Raw genomic sequence first — 16,347 nt, forward strand, 5'->3', positions numbered from 1 at the left:
CACCGGCCAATAGTCTTCCCCGGATCCTTCAGCTCGGCTCAGCTGGAGTTGGAGCCGCCCTTGCAAGGTTCAGACATCCACAACACAAAACCTACACATATACAAACACATGCCATGTAAACAGCAGATTGCTTACATCCCGAGCCTTTGTTGCTTTAGACGGCTTCAAAGCTAGTGTGGGTCCTTCTCTGGGAACAGTCACAGCTTGTCCTTTAGCGTCGGCGTCAAATCTGATGGATAAAAGAGGCACAGACCTAAATATGAGTCTGCTAAATCCATCCATCCTGATCTATAGAGACATTTTTCCTCCACTGTTCTTTAGAAAATGGCTCAGGTTCTACCATACTGCGTCACGCAGCAGAGTCTCAATTGGACCAATGTTTCAGATGTTGGCTGAAACGTCCCGACATGAATTTGACCTATAAATTCTGGCTGGATGTTTTTGGTCATTGTTCTGCTGCGAGGTGAACCTTTGCTCCACTCTTAAGTCTTCTGCAACCTCTGATGTGTTTTACTATTATATTGTCTCTTTCATCTGTGGTTTTCTTCTAAGAACTGTTTTGTTGAGTGTACCTCTCATAGCTGTTCTGTAAACAGATTCTCCCACCTGAGCAATAAGTTTTTCAGCAGTCAAATTCAGATTAAGATGCTTATCAAAAAGCAGATAAATATGTTTTATTAATGTAAAATTAGTACTACAAAAAGAGTGTATATGTGCAAAAATTTTGCAGTTTTCATCAATGAATCTTAGAACTGCCGTGGCTCCTTTTTGCTAACGACGTAATTTTAGCAGGTGATCCTTTCAAAGCATATCAGAGTACTCAGATAAGGGCATTGCAAATCATTAACTGAAATCCACCATTAATTGGCACCATAAAAGATTAGAAAGGTAGAGCACACTCACGGGGTAAACGTCACTTTGTCGTCTGGGGAGAAGAAGATGTTTCCTGGTTTGTCAGCCAGACTCACTGATGTAACTTCCGGACTCTGTGGCTTCTTGCCGGCTACTCTCACCCCGACTCCTGCTCCGTTTCGGGTCTCCAGAGTGAGCTTAGGGGCCCAGCCTTCGGTGGCAGGTCGGTGGTCTTTGCGTCGCTCCGTAGGAGCAGAGAACGGTGGCAGGGGCAGATGGGCAGGACGGGAGCTCCCGTGAGTGCCTGTGGCGACCGGAGAGTGAGGCGGAGGTGAGGTGGAGTCTGACTGCGTTCTGCCGTGAGGAGCTTGACCCAAGGTCTTCTCAATCAGCAGAGAGCTGGGCCGGGGACCTTTGGTGGACGTGGAGGTTCTGGCAGAACCCGGCCCGGCCTGCCTGCTCTGCTGGATCCTGTGCAGGGCCTCTCCTCGCTGCTTCTCGAACATCTCCTTCTCATACCGGGCATACTTGATGCGCTCCTGCTCCAACACTTCCTTCTGCTTTCGTATCTGCTCCATCATCTCCTTCTCGTTCTGCTGCTGCTGGTTGCGCCGTCGCTCCTCCTTCTGCTCGTTCAGCTGCACCAGCTTCTCTATCACAGACTGGTCGGTCGTCGTTGACGAAGGCGGAGAATCGCCCGTCTGGGCGGCGGTATCTCTCAGGTCTACCGGAGGACGGATGATGGCACTCAGCTCGTTGCTTAGCGGGGTTTCTTTCTGCATGCTGATGACCACAACCACCGGGCGCCGTGACGACTCTCGTTTCTCTTTGAGAGGCTTTGCGGCGGTGGCTGTAGTTGCATCTTTGGGGATGACGCTGCCGCCCTCGCGAGCGGGGACGTAAAACGTGGGGAGGTAGTTCTGGATTTTGGGCGGATGTGGGTGAGCGGGTGGACTCTGGCTTCTTTCGGGGAAAGCAGCTCCAGCTTCCTGTGGTTGGGTTGGGTTTGATGAAACGTTCTCCACATTTGATTCAGGAGCAGCAGGTGGGACAGGGGAGTTGGGGTCCTCGCCGTCCATGGTCTCCTCCATAGCCTTGGGCGGCTCTTCGTCCATCATGAGAAGCTCGAAGCTGCCTTTGGAGCTCTCACTGTCAGGCGTGCCTTGGGGTGAAGGGAGAGACGGGCTAGCCGGCGGCACCAGCTCCAGAGACCAACGCTGCTCCTCGGAGGGAGACGAAGCTCCGCCGCTATTCGCCCGGACCTTCAGTAGCTCCAGGCTGAACTCGGCTTGCTCCAACTCCCTCATCCGCCGGTTCTCCCGTTTGGAGCGAGTGGTTTTCTGGGTATTCTCCTCCACAGTTCTCGCCCGATCCTGCGCCACCAAAGCTGACGATGGGACTGAGGAGTTTTCTTCGGTTTCTACTTCAGAGTTGCTGTCTTCTTCCTCGTTAGCGGTGTCCTTTAGCGGCGTCTCCTCCCGGGTGCTGAGATCCAGCCCCATGGTTCCTTCTACCAGGTCTTCCTCCTCCTCCTGTCGCTGTTCTCTCAATTTTCTGAAGCTGCAAATCGAGAAGTTCCAGCGTTACTTCAACGCTATGATGAGAATCTCAGAAATGAAAAGTGAACAACCAACTCCAGAGTTGAAGTTAGAAGTACAAAGCCTTGCCCTCGGGAGCTCAGCAGCCGATTACAGAGCTGCTTTGGCTTGGGCTGTTTGCGTCATGGTATGAACTTACCAGTCTGATTGCACACAGAACAAAGCCCAAATACACTGCTGGTGCTGTGTGCAAAGATTAAGCTGCTTTTTGTCCCCCCACAAGCTTTAGCAAAACCATGCTGTCATCTACCCCTAGAAGCTATTTTCAGAAAGAAACTATAACATAAGGACTCTTTGTTTCACATGCATCCTCTCACACTAAACATTTTCCAGTATGTCCTACCTTTGCCTGCTGAGGAAACCTCTGCTAAATGCCTGCAGCTGAATCACAGCAGCATGCAAGCGCAGGTAGGACTCCCTGGCCTGGTGACAGCGCCACGCTGCCTGAATGACCAGGGCTGCGGACGAGCGCCGACCGAGCCAGAACCTCCACACTTTCTGCAGAACCCGAGTCGCCTCTCTCCACTGCCTGAACCTTTGACGTTCCCGGTAGCCTCTCCAGTGGGTCTGCAGACACACAGCTGCCCTCTCCTGGAGACCGGGGTCGTCATACTCCTCCTCCTTCATGGACCGGTACGTTCGCCACCATTTCTGTAAGGAGGTATGAATTATTGTTTTGAAACATTTATAAAATTAAGCAATGTAAATTTCTAGAAAAATAAACTTCTTAAAATATCTTTTGTGAAATCCCATGAAGTTTATGTCATTTTAAATTTCAACATGTCCACTTCATGGCTTTCAAGCAGCTTCACGCTCAATATGTGCATAAATTTTTATTAGTCGCATTTCCACATCGTTGGCCATTTTTCAGTTTTTTCCATTCTCCTTTTGACTGTAATTAATTGAAATTATGCACACTAGTTTTCCTTTTTTATTGCCTTAATGTGATTTTTTACAAGATTTTCTTTAAATTTGTCCCAGCACATCATCTTATTTGTAGTGATCTTGTGTTTTTCTTTTTTTTTTGGGTCGGGAAAATAAATAAAACTGAGACCTAAAAAACAACTACTTATGGGGAAAAAAAAGAGTCCACAAATTATATCAACGTTATTGTGCAAAAATGTATTATTACATTCAAACTGGACTCTATGTACCTTAGCACAATGTTTGTAACATGTCACATTTAAGCATCCCTCTGGATACTAAAAGTTGTTTTTATATAACTATGAACTTCATCTTGTGACACCTGTTGTTCACACAAGACAAAAAGACATTTAGTATTTTTTCCTTTATATTGTCACCTTCCTAAAATAATGTCCAAAGTCGCTTTTTGTCCAAAGTGATTTTGACAAAAAAAAAAAAACAAGAAAAAAAAAAAAAAACGCATGTGTCCTCACACATCTTTCTTTCCAAAATTGTATTTTGACAATGTTACAATAACTACGATAGAAGGCTAAAGCCCCACTTTGTCAGCAATTCCAATATATAAAATAAAGAAATAATCACTGGAACAGAACTAAAGACAGTCTTTGCCGCGGATCAGATCAGTGACGATAAAAACACTTCACCTGGATGCTGACCGCCGCCTCCCTCATCCTCACGAAGTGCTTCCTCTCCAGCCGAGCTCTGAATTGCTGCTGCAGCATGACGATGAGTCTGAGCACCTTTCTGTGGAGCTCGGCGTGCAGCCGCTGACGCTCGGCCTCCTGTAAAAACACCTGAGGGGGGAAAGGCCGAGATGGAGTCAGAACGGGCCGGCCCACATGCTTACTGTGAGTAAGGCAGTGAGCAAAGTGACACATTTCTTTATTAAAAAGAAGGAAAAAAAAACCCTGAATCAAAAGCGCACACACAGTGGCCAAGAAATCCCAGACCAGATATAAGCAAGGAAGAATGTCAGGCATGATCCTCTAATTATACAGACACATCCCAGAAGCATGGACCCCTCTATCAAACCCCATTCAGAGCTGCGACTTAAAAAACACCAAACATGAGGTTATATCTTCATTACATACTGTTTCTTTCAAAGACAAGATGCTTCCAGGTAATACCACATCATCCCAAACACAAATCAATTCATTCATGGCTTCAGGTATATATAATCACCTGCCCAAGTGTCTTATTTAGGTGTTCAATACAGCACAAGTATAACTCAACTTATATACTATGAAACAATACAAAGCCGTTTATTACACGTTTGTAGCCATGTTACAAATCATTCTTGGAGCTCAATGAAGTCAAATATTAATTTCTCGTTCCCACTCAGAGGTTTTATATTTACATGTCAAGTTGTCCTCAAAATTAACACCAATGAATTAATTTTTTGGTGCCTTGAACCTTTCTGAGCTCTGAGCAGTGATTGAACGGATGAATATAGTACATTATCGCACAAGCTAGGGATCGCCTTCGCTTTGCATTTGTAGAGTGAAACATGTAAGGCCATCTGGCTGTAAGACGAGACCTGAGCAACTGGAACCTTTAATAAAAAGTAACATTTAGGAGAAACTAAAAGAAAGCTATGAGAATCTGCCTAAAACTGATTTTATTTGTGCACATTTCCTTGTTCAAGCTAAAGGAAAATTGGCAGCAAAGACACTCAGATTTGGGAAGTTTGTAATGTTTTTTCAAAGTTAAAAAAAGATGAAAAAAAAAAAATTATCAATACATAATATTCAGTGATCTTTATGTAAGACTGTTCCTTGCGTAACATACCTTATTTCAATAAATAGGCTACGGAACTACTTAAGCTTGTATTGTTGGTGCAGGGACGCCGCTAAAACCAGCCGGATATTCATAACTTTCCTTTTTAAAATCACTGGATGAACCTGGATAGCGTCCACAAAGTGTTGTAATGGGACACTTCAAAGTAAAAAGGCAAAATAACTGCTGAAAACAAAAAAGGCCCCAGTACAAAGCCTTGAGGAACTCTACATGCAAGTAGCTAAAGAATATTCTGGATTCAACATAAAACAACCCCTCATTATCTTCAAAACTATAGAAAATAATGAGGGATCAGGCCAACGCTAAACGGAGACGGTTACGTACCTTTGTCTTTCCCACTTGATAGCCCTCTGGTTGAAGATCCAGCTGATCCATACTTCCCTGGATGCTCTCCCTCGTGGAACGGGTTCCCTCCGGCAGCAGCACACTGAAGTGATGAACAAAGTCCTACAAAAAGACCAGATTATGGAAACGACCTGAAATATCAATTCAGATGTGGATTTCTGTCCCATTTCCAGATGGAACATTTTACATCAATGAAAGCCAATTGAACCGACTCTGGACCAGCAGCAGCCGATCAGCAGCATCTCTATGATGCAACTCAAATGCAGAAAACCAGTGAGGAACATCCGGTTTTAGGTTAAAAAAAAAAAAAATATATATATATATACATTTTCATACAGATTCAAACATCATACATCCATTTCTTTAAACTGAACCTTCATTGCCTGAACTGAACACAATTCAGAGCAGCAGGGGGGCTGGACAGGCGCACAGATGCCGTGTTTATGCAATTACCAGCATGGGGCGTGTTTGAGACCCCGAGCACAATGAGGAGGGTCTGTCCTGACCAGCAGCGTCCATCAGAGTGATCCCATCCACAAGATATTTCTCATTACTGCTGAACACGACACAAAGCATGCTGAGGAATTTACCGTGAATGAAAATGTCTGCTGCAGTAATGATCGGAGTGAGATCACCAGAACACTTATTCTTTCCTTCGCCACTGAAAGTTTCACTCATGTGTGCCTGTTAACATTAAGGATGATGTAAAGTCTACCATGACCTGAAGAGATAAAATGACAGACAATGAAGTTTTTATATTCAGTTTTAAGTAGAAAAATTGTTCAACATTGGGAGAGAATTGTGGCCCAAAAGTGTAAAATTTGAAATTTTCCTTGGTTTCACATCCTTGTGCGTACGATGAGGTAGTGTTTGATTTTCCTTCTCTATTTAACGTTTAAACATCCAAGTAATCTGCAAGTGGGTGGGTGTGGGGTTCTTTGTGTTTTTTTATTCATACTTCCTAAAGATGGATTGAACAAATGTGGCTTCGTTAGTCACATAAGCTAACATTTCTATACCTTTTGCCTTGATATAGAATTACTGGTATAGTTCAGAGCTTTTAAACGTCCTTCATCTTATTTCCCTCAATTATTTCAGATCACTACAAAGTTGATGAAATATGTCTGATAATGCCCCCCCCAAAAACAACAAAATATTTATTTACACGATGAAAGAAATACCCAAAGCAGACATGCTATTCGATAACTCAATGTCTAGCCAATAAGGTGACCTATTCGTTATCTAAAATCTTGGCACAAGAGGTTATTGGCACAAGTGAACAAAACCAGAAAATGGAAACTACTGTAAGAAGAAACAGGAGTGGAAGTGAGCCACTCCCGACTGTCTTCTGTCCAGCAACTAACGCCCATCTGCATTCACCGCCATTCGCTTCATTAGCAGCGCAGCGCTTCTCACGGGGCTGACATCACTCCTCAGAGAGGCAGCGTGGTTAAAGACGGCTGCCATCTCCCACCCCCACAAATTCCCTTCAGACCCAACACACAATGAATCAAGAACACATAAAAAAAATAAATCATCACTGGCACTCCAGCTCTCGAGAACCTGAAAGGCTTTTCAGTTTCTGTTAGTTTTAAAAATCTTCTTGGCCGACACGAGGTCACGTACAAAAACGGGTTCATCTGCACAACACCCTCACTGTTTACTGGAAAACCAGATTTCTGAGCAGAGAGTTTAAAAACACATGAATGAGGCTTCCCTCATAAATCAAACTGGATACTAACCAACGACATGAAATCTGAACCTTTACAGGAGGTTTTAATCCGACACATTTGTAGCCTTTTTGGGATTAGACAGGAATTATCTGTAGGATGTACTGCACCCTTCATGCATAATCACCTTTTCTTTAGTAGATATGAAAAAGTCAGCTGCATAATCGCGCATTGACGATTTAGAAACAAAAACCCCAACACAATTTAATGAAAAAAATATATATACATATATTCAGAAGAAAAAAAAATCCCACATTAAGACTTTTTTTCCCCAAAAATTACCAACTCCACAATTATTGGCAACCAGAACAATTTAAACCATTTAACCATTTAAAGTGGATGTAACTAAAAGTTAGTTTAGTTATTTTCTCGATTCTCCTGGATTTTACTCACAAAGGTGAAGAAAGTAAATATGGGGACAAAAAAAAATCTCCAAAGCTCAGTGTTTGAGAACAGCAGTAAATTATGAAAACATGAAATCACAACGTTCGATGAGTAGGTCTTCAGGGGTTCGGCTGAGCCTCTGCCGCGGAGGTAAAGACACACTTGTGTAAAGTCATGATGACGCCCTGCTTTGCCATCACTTGCTGCAGAGGATCACGTTACATTGCTTAGCTAATCAGGGCTGCGGATGAGCACTGATTGAAGGAGCTCCACTCTCAGCATGGATTTGAACTTTTGTCTTTAATTACTTCAGCAAAGCTCACAGTTTTTACCAAATTCTATAGTCTAAATCTGCTCCTTAGTCGCATCTTTTCGGGGTTAGTACTGCCTCTAGTGGTGTGGGGGTGGTTACACAGCTAATATAATTACATTACTAAATCAGAATACCGCAAAGTATTTTGTGTGTATTTTGTGTGTCGGCGGGGAGGGGGATAAGAAGCGTTCGGTGAATGCGCATATGCAACTGGGGGGTTCGGTACCTCAAAAAAGGTTAAGAACCACTGCTCTAATCTTTGTCAAATCTCTGAATTTGTTAACAACAGATGTGGGATTTTTCTCCAGTGAATAAATGAGATCAAACTACATTTTGCTGGATTTTGTAATGGAGTTTTAACTTATTTTAATGCTTTATGCAAATTATTTTTTTTTTTTAAAAATTGGGTTAGGAGGAGGAGATTTAGTCAAGAATTTCACCGTGACGACGATGTGCATTACCTTGAAGGTGTACTTGACGTTGTATCCCGATTGCCGGATGCGGACTGTCTCCAGCATACCTGTGTACCTCAGCTGCCTCAGCACCAAGTTATCATCAAACCTCAAGGGCAGCTGTGTGTGTGTGTGTGTTTGTGCGCGTGTGTGAGAGAGGGAGAGAAAGAGAGAGGAGGGAACACGGAAAACAGATTTTTCTTTTTAGATTATTTTTAAAATTCCCCAAAGCAAGATTAGGGATAGTTACTAAAGCAACAGTGTCCAGCGTACCTTCTCTGCATTGGAACGGATGCACTTGACAAAGTAAGGCTCCGACTGACCCAGAGTCTCCATGAGCTTATTGAGCGAAGCCTGTGGGATAAAATGTGGGAAAAGAAGTCATCAAACCCAACAGCACGAAACACGTGGAGACACTTCACAGCTGTTTAACAGACAACAGCGAAACTGTCGCCATCTGCGAGGAACGCCGAAGCGTTAAAATTCCCTGATTTGCATCAGTATAACCGTCTACATACATTTATGTAAGGATGCGGTTTGCAAGAAAACAGGATGCATCTTTCTTTTTTTTCTTCATTTGCAGTGACTGTGTAATTAAACACAGACGGACACATGTGTGTCTGCATTTTTGTGTAATCACTTGGAGGCAGGAGGAATTCAGACTTTTTTTCATTTTCCCCCTGCATGGGAGATTAAAGCAATCAGCACAGCACAGGATGTGGAGAGTGAAGTCATCCACACATGGACTCAGGCTGCCTCCCCGCCGGCCGTCCACAGGGGCCTCAGCTGCACCTCCAGCAGCCACGAAACACTGTTCACTTTTAAAGAGGACCGGGGGAGAGGGAATCAAGTGTTTGGTTACGGAAATGTTACTGCCCGCTGATGAGATTGTTTTCCATATTTCAGTCAGCAGATACAGCACTGTGTTGACTGAGAAAACACTGTAGTTGTAAGTTGTCAGGCTTCTGCAATGACAGCAGTACTCCTATCTTTTATTTCCATGTAATCTGCTGCCTGGTTTTCCTATTTACATTGTATATGTAATAAAGTAATAAAGTCAAATTTTGATTACGCAAACTGTTTATCCAGCATAGCTGAGCTTATTTCAAACTTGCTGATGTTAAACTTCAAAGTCCTTTGGAAGTGGTTAAAATCTCAGCTTTGATGGGAAAAATTTTGGTTTGAATCTGAACTAGTTTTTTTTTTTTTTTACAGACGCACCAATCAAACTTTTTTTTTCCAGCTGATTTGGTTTCAGACAGACTCTAATTTTATATTCCAAGTCTTTAACACGTAAAACAACGCGTCGATAGATTTATTCAAATTTAACCAAACATAAATACTGTAATTGAACTTTGAAAGTCACTGATAAGTAGCAGTTATAAGGCGTTTTCTTTACAACTTTGTAATTTTGTGTTTTTATCATGTAAAGCATCTTGAACCTCCTTGAAAGTGGTAGCAAAAACACAAAGTAGAAACTTTTCACAGATTTCCCCTCCTGGATTTGAGGAGTTCAAATCCTCAAATTTGAGGATTTGAATCACTGACAGTGAATCATTCACTGTGTCAGTGAATGAATCACTTCCTTTTTTATATACAAAATCAAGCATGTTTCTTATTACCAGACATGATCTCACACATTATGTCTCTGGGATATGCAGTGTTGCAGACAAAAAAAAAAAAAAATAAATAAATCACAAGTGTAAATGTGAACAGAGATGTGTGTCATTTCGTCCCAGTCTCTGTAAGATTAAGAAAACACAACTTTTCACAATAAGCTGCGGATTTGCTGAATTGTAAAGCAGCGAGTTCATCCATCTGACCTGAAACTGTGCGCTGATACTGGGAGGTTTCTTCTTCTTGTGGAGGTGAAGCAGCGATTTGGTGATGCGGTCATGAAGCGTCAGGTTGCTAAGGTACTTTAGTGATTTGACGTTCAGTAAATGCTGCAGGCAGAAAGTCACAGTCAGCACAACCCGATCCAAACTCTACGTTAAAGTAAGACGACTCCTACCTTCGGAAGAACTGGTTTCGACTTGTAGTTTTTGTTCCTCCTGTTTATATGTATAAAAAACAAAACAGAAATAACCAATGGATTTTTTCTTTCTACAAACATCGAGTAGCAATAAATTACTTCCTGAAATTCTTTCTGAATAGGTCATAGAAGAAGTGGGACTATAATTTTTCCACTGGACAGGAAATATTCTTTCGAAGGGTCAGGCGCAGAGCAGCGCCGACTGAGCTGGTCGGAATGTCGGGATCAGTGACGGAGCCTCCAGCTGGGTGGAAGAGAGACCTCAGGAGGTATGTTGGGTTTCCAGACATCTCTGAGCTACTTCTTTACATTTCTGATCATAACATTTGGATTTCTCTAACCAGATAAAGTTAATCTGGAATCAAAAACATGTCCTCTGGTGCAACTTTAAACTGCATTCAACAGCTAACCGGGTTGTACATGGGGACGTCAAGAGAGCAGAAAGCTGCCTAAGTGAGGCGAACGCTGAACGTTTTATTGTGCGTGTGGAGGGTACTGACATCAGGATGTCGTGCGCTCTCTCCAGGAGTTTGCTGCTGGCAGAGTTGACGAAGATGCCGTCTTCTTCTGTGTTGGAGCCACCGGGAGAGAGGTGGCTCTGCCGACCGACGCGGCCGTTCCAGCCGAGGCCCGGAGAACTCCTGCAGCACACATGAGCAGGAACAGGATTAGGGCTGAAACGAGCTTTTAACCACTAGGAGAAATTATTCGGGTGAGGCGGTCACGCTTAAAAATAAAGAATTATTTTTCAAATTCGATCCCATTTCAATAATTTATTTTTCTCGCCTTCTTTTCTTAAGAAGAAATTACAATTGACAGAAAACATTTTCTGTCAGATGTATGACAGATTAGGTCGTGGCTACAAGAATTTTTGTTTAATTATGAGAACATAGTAATCATTTGAGCAATTTTACTAGAACGTCTTAAGATTATGAGGAAAAAAAAAGTTGTTTTAATAGAGAAAAAAAAATGCTTGGACGGTTACTTTTCTGTTATTTATTCTAGAGTCATTTCAGCTTTTTCGTCACACAGCCAAGTCACAATTTATTATATTAATTCAGTCTTTTTTAGTTGTGGTATGCACTGTGTTTACACAAATTCTGTCCAGGTCCATCACGAGGGCCAATGCAGAAACAAAATCTTGCAAAAGATTCAATTTAAAGTCAGCAGTTGCCACAATAGGGATGTTTGTGGACTGTGGGAGGAAACTCAGGCACACGGAGAACACTGCAGAGACCCAGTGAACATGGGCAGCTCAAACCGGTAACCGTCTGGAGCATCTTAATGATGCCTTGGAGACTCGAGGTGTTAAAACACGACACAGATCATGTGTCATTGATCCAAAGATGCTTTTCCATACTCTACTTTCTTCCATACTTCTTGAGACCTGGAAATTAATTTAATCTATTTCTGTCATTTTATAAACAGTGTTGGAACAATGACCAACCCGAGGAAAAGCAACATCTTTAACATACTTCTAGTGCTGATGCTACACATTAGCTGCATTTCCCGCCATGAAACGATGCAAATAAAGTTAAAACTGTTCCCTTTGCAGATGACTGCAATCCATGTGCTTACGTTCGGTGTAAACACCTCTATATAAGCAACCTCAATAAACTTTTGGGGATTTTTTAGGGTTGATTCAATAGTTTCTAGAGTTACGTTTGGTCTTAATAGACATGACTGTCAAATTTCAGTGCCAGAGTAAAGCCTGAAAACAACTATGATCAGCTGCATCTAGAGTTTCTGCATAAAACTTTACAAAGTATTGTATGTTTATATTACCAATTCTTATTTTATGGACTTGAACAAGGACAAATTATAATTTCTGTCTACCCTCCCTTACAGCTTGATGGTAAAGAAATATTTTAGCAAGTTGGAGGAAAGTAAACAAAAAAAGACTTTCCTACTTTATGACTTGGAACAAAGAGAAAACGGTGGGCTGATGCAGAGGCAGCAATTGATGATAATTTCGGTGCAGCTGAGCAGTTTATTTAGTTTCCATTTTCCTCCTTTGTAGATTTACAAGAATTCCTCCAGCAGCATTTCGGTGCAGGCCACACACAGCATAACGCACAAACAGCAGTAACATGTGTTTGGAAACTTAAACCGCGTGGCATTAAAAGACGGTTGACTTGATTTCCAAAAATAATACGAGGAGGAGTCAGGAGGAGTGGAAACGTTTCAATAGCAGATAAAACTAGAAAATTCCTGAAGAAATTTAAATGGGGCCTGCAGAGGTGTGCCCATCGCTTTGAACCTAGCATTTTAGCCACAGCTCACACAGCTGGATTTGCCCTTGGTAGTAACAGAAGCACATTCGTGGTCTGACATGCTTGACATGGTTCACCACCAGAGCACAATAACAGAGGCGCTAGCCAGGTCCATCACCATAGTGCTATAGCTAACCAGGTTCACCACTACAGTACAATGGCTGAACCCCATGCACAGTGAAATTTAGTCCGGACTGACGACTATAAGCTTCGCACATGTGATTCTCACTCACGGTCCAAAATAAAAACATGAAGACAGAGGGTAATTGTTTATTTCTAAACATTTTTCAATCTTCATACTAAGGATTTTAATTCACACTCCAAAATTCAGAGAAATAATAATTTTATGTAAGCAAAATATGAATAGTCTCAGGAAATATTTATTCTTCCCACAATGCATTGTGAGACCTGTCTCTGTTCTTATTTGTGACACTACTCACTGCCTCTGTCTGGGCCCCGTTGCTATGGTAATTAATTATCTGCACCTGGGCTGGCTCTCTCTGTCAGACAGTATGCTGGAGACAGAGTTTCTATACTTGTGAGACACCCAGCGTCGGTCTCAAGGACCCCCACAAAAAACCATAAGCTCTAGGCAACATTTTGAAAACATTTTACGGGAGCAGGCATGTGTATCTTTGTCATGACCGACTTTGAGATCAATAGGCCGATATTTGTGCCCGTCAGGGGGAGTTGGAAAGAGTTTTGGAGTCAGACCTCCACTGTGCTGTGTGTGTGTGTTTCAGCGAGAAAGATTACTGATTCTGTGAGACAATCGGCCTTGATTTTCCTCAATTTATGTCATCATTTTAACTCAGAATCCCACTAAAAGTAATAGCTCCCTTCTCGGGATCAAGCTGAATGTTTTGATACAATTTTGTGGGGGTGCACGCAGCGGTACGGGTTGCATTAACGGTGATGGAAGAAAAATAAATAATAAAGAGATGGCTTGTTGGGTGTAGAACAGTAGGTTCCTGCCATGCATTGCATAGCAGGCCCCAATAAAAACAGTAAAGTCGTTTTTGTAGCTTTAGGCGGGACCGACCTGGAAGACGTGAATGGATTTCACCTGCTGTGTGTTTCATACAAAAAAAAGCTAATTGAAAACACTGGATGAGGTGATGGAGAGATTTTGTAATTTTTGCAATCGAAAGAGAACATTTTGCCCTCAGTCCAACTGAATCAAACTTGTTCATGGTTTCAAATATCACATGATGTTTTGCTCATTAGTTTTGATAAACATCTACTACAGAAAATGTGTTGAAGATTTTATTTTTATTTGTAGATCTTAAAACAAAGACGCAATGTTTCTGCAATAAAGTAGGTGGATAGGTTTTCTTCTACTAAATTTATAGCAAATGAAATAAAAAATGCATTATTTGGTTCAACATTACTCGAGTTCAATCAAGTAAACAGCTTATTAGTGTGTCTCAGCTGAACACAGTGGCATGCAGACACGGTCATTCAGCCTTTCGATTCAAATTTGCAGATGTAAATAATGAGTACTGGAGTGGTTTTAATCTGGGATGAAGCGCAGCTCAAGCTTCGTTTATACAGTACGATGACTTAAAGTGTTTAGGTTTACAGTAGAATGACTTAAATTCCTGTATATTACTGGAAACATTGTTGAAAACTCAGTAAAGATGATGTTCGAAAAAAACAAACAAACTTTAATTACAGAACAAGATGCAGAAACATCCAGTAAAAAAAAGTTAATTTCCTCTCTGATTTACTTCCAGGTTTATGTTCCTTTCTTTCGTAATCTTTCAGAAAACTTGTCGATGTCCAAATCGGGCGGTGAATCTCCAACTGTAGGATCCAAAACATCTACTTCAACACAACTCTTCTGTTTGCATCTAGCCTGCCATACAAAGAAGAATTTTTCCCCCAGTCGATCATCGATCTCAGTAAACGGTGACGCTACAATATGCCTTTTGTACCGACTGTTTATCTCCAGAGCCTCCGAGAGAGTCCTATGAAGTAGTGCACTGTCTGCCGCTGCATCCAGCTGACACACACTCGGATATTTATCTCTCCCTGGATGATCTTCTGCAACGCATAGCTCTGACTTTACATCATGAAGGAAGCAGCTGGACCGGGTTTAGAGCTCTGTAAGTCTGTGGATCATGGGTGTGTGAGGAGGGAGACAGAAGGAGGCCAGAGGTCAGGCGTTGCATTAAGGGCTGGGGTTAACGGATTCGCTCCTGTGTAACAAAAGCCGTCTCATTGGAGAGTCTGCTTTGCAAGTCATGGTCGTTGCTTGTTGACCTCACCGTCAACAGATAATTAGAGGAAGTGGAGCTGAATGAGAGCATCGCTAACACTGTCAACACTTTAGTCACGTTTTTATTTTTTTAAGATATTACGTATGTACTGAGCAGTAGATGCATTTAAGAGAAAGCGCAGATTGCTTTATCAGTCTCTGATCTTTCTCATGACAATACCTCATAGTTTCTCTATGTTGTTGAGATAGGTGACTTTGCTGTAATACCAGGTTGAATAAACCAGGTACTGGCACTTTAGGCATTCTGGGCTGGAGCTATGCCTTATTTTATCCTTCTACACAACTTTTATTTTATACAGTTGGATAAACAACCAGCTTCTTTAGCAATAACATTTTGTGGCTTATGCTCCTGTTGGGCATCTAAACTAGTCAGCAGTCTTCCCCATGACTGGGTCAATACATGACATTTATGAGTTTAAAATCCTATTTTATTGTCTTGTAATATTCTAATCATTCACAAAAACCCATCAAAATTAACTAAATTTTATATAAACAAGTTTCATCATGATCACGAATCATTGATATTAATTAATGTGATGATTTTTTCTCTTTTTTTAATATTACCTCTTCAAAGGAGGATTAAAAGTTCCTAAAAACAACAATCTGTGCATTTAACTTTAACTGCAGAAGTTATTAGCCTGTTTTAAGTAGAGAAATTTCTGCTTTTAAATAAAACCACAAGTTACAGCTTCAAAAGCCGCTAATATTTTCCATCATTCCTTTCCTGTGGTTTACACTCCTCTAACAAGACGCCAGAGACAGTTTGGGAATGTTTCCATGCAGAAGTCCCACTCGTGGTCTGACCCATTTCCGGCGGACGCGCGCTTACCGTGGCGATTTCTCTGCGACGGCGTTGGTTCCCTGAATGTCCGACAAAGGCGTCCGTGGCGTCCTTCTGGTCATACCTGATTCACAAACAAACAGGCATCAGAGAATGCAAAAACAAAAAATCTAAAATAAATCAAAAATACTAAAAACAGACGACAAACCAAGACAAACGGTCACACAACACCAACAATAAGTCACACTTCTGACACCATGTGTGCCACTCTGGTGTTATTGCAGTGAGCGTTTTGTGCCTTTTTTTTATGAGCCATACAACCTCGTGGGGATGATCTGGTATTAAAGGTTAACAGTGATGTGATCTTGTTAGTGCTGAAATATGGAAGATGATACTGAAGAGTTATTTAAAATTAGTCTGGACTTTACACTTGCTTATTAATCCGATTAGTCATTTCAAATAGGGACATGTTGGGATCACATTTTAATTACCCAAGAGAAGCTAAAATCTAAGTGCGGTGGCAGAGTGATCTAACTGATGCATTGTCTTCTGAAGTCGTGCTGAAGAATCACAGAGATCTA

General features: G+C 41.9%; 1 protein-coding gene across 8 annotated transcripts in view; it reads right to left on the reverse strand.

Moving 5' to 3' along the window:
• Nucleotides 1-16,347, reverse strand: part of myo9aa (myosin IXAa) — a 103,527-nt gene that overhangs the window by 16,461 nt on the left and 70,719 nt on the right. For all 8 annotated transcript variants that reach the window (XM_081605030.1, XM_081605025.1, XM_081605027.1 and 5 more), the window contains 11 exons: nt 15,815-15,890; nt 10,932-11,072; nt 10,411-10,450; nt 10,220-10,342; nt 8,670-8,750; nt 8,406-8,516; nt 5,497-5,619; nt 4,020-4,169; nt 2,795-3,102; nt 905-2,413; nt 137-230 (listed from right to left, as the gene is read on the reverse strand). In XM_081605030.1, the coding sequence (XP_081461156.1) occupies nt 137-230; nt 905-2,413; nt 2,795-3,102; nt 4,020-4,169; nt 5,497-5,619; nt 8,406-8,516; nt 8,670-8,750; nt 10,220-10,342; nt 10,411-10,450; nt 10,932-11,072; nt 15,815-15,890 (2,756 nt within the window). The remainder of the gene's footprint in view (nt 1-136; nt 231-904; nt 2,414-2,794; nt 3,103-4,019; nt 4,170-5,496; nt 5,620-8,405; nt 8,517-8,669; nt 8,751-10,219; nt 10,343-10,410; nt 10,451-10,931; nt 11,073-15,814; nt 15,891-16,347) is intronic.

Source organism: Poecilia reticulata, chromosome 3 (genome assembly GCF_904066995.2).
Source record: "Poecilia reticulata chromosome 3, P_reticulata-male-v2, whole genome shotgun sequence".
In the NCBI taxonomy this organism is placed as follows: domain Eukaryota; kingdom Metazoa; phylum Chordata; class Actinopteri; order Cyprinodontiformes; family Poeciliidae; genus Poecilia; species Poecilia reticulata.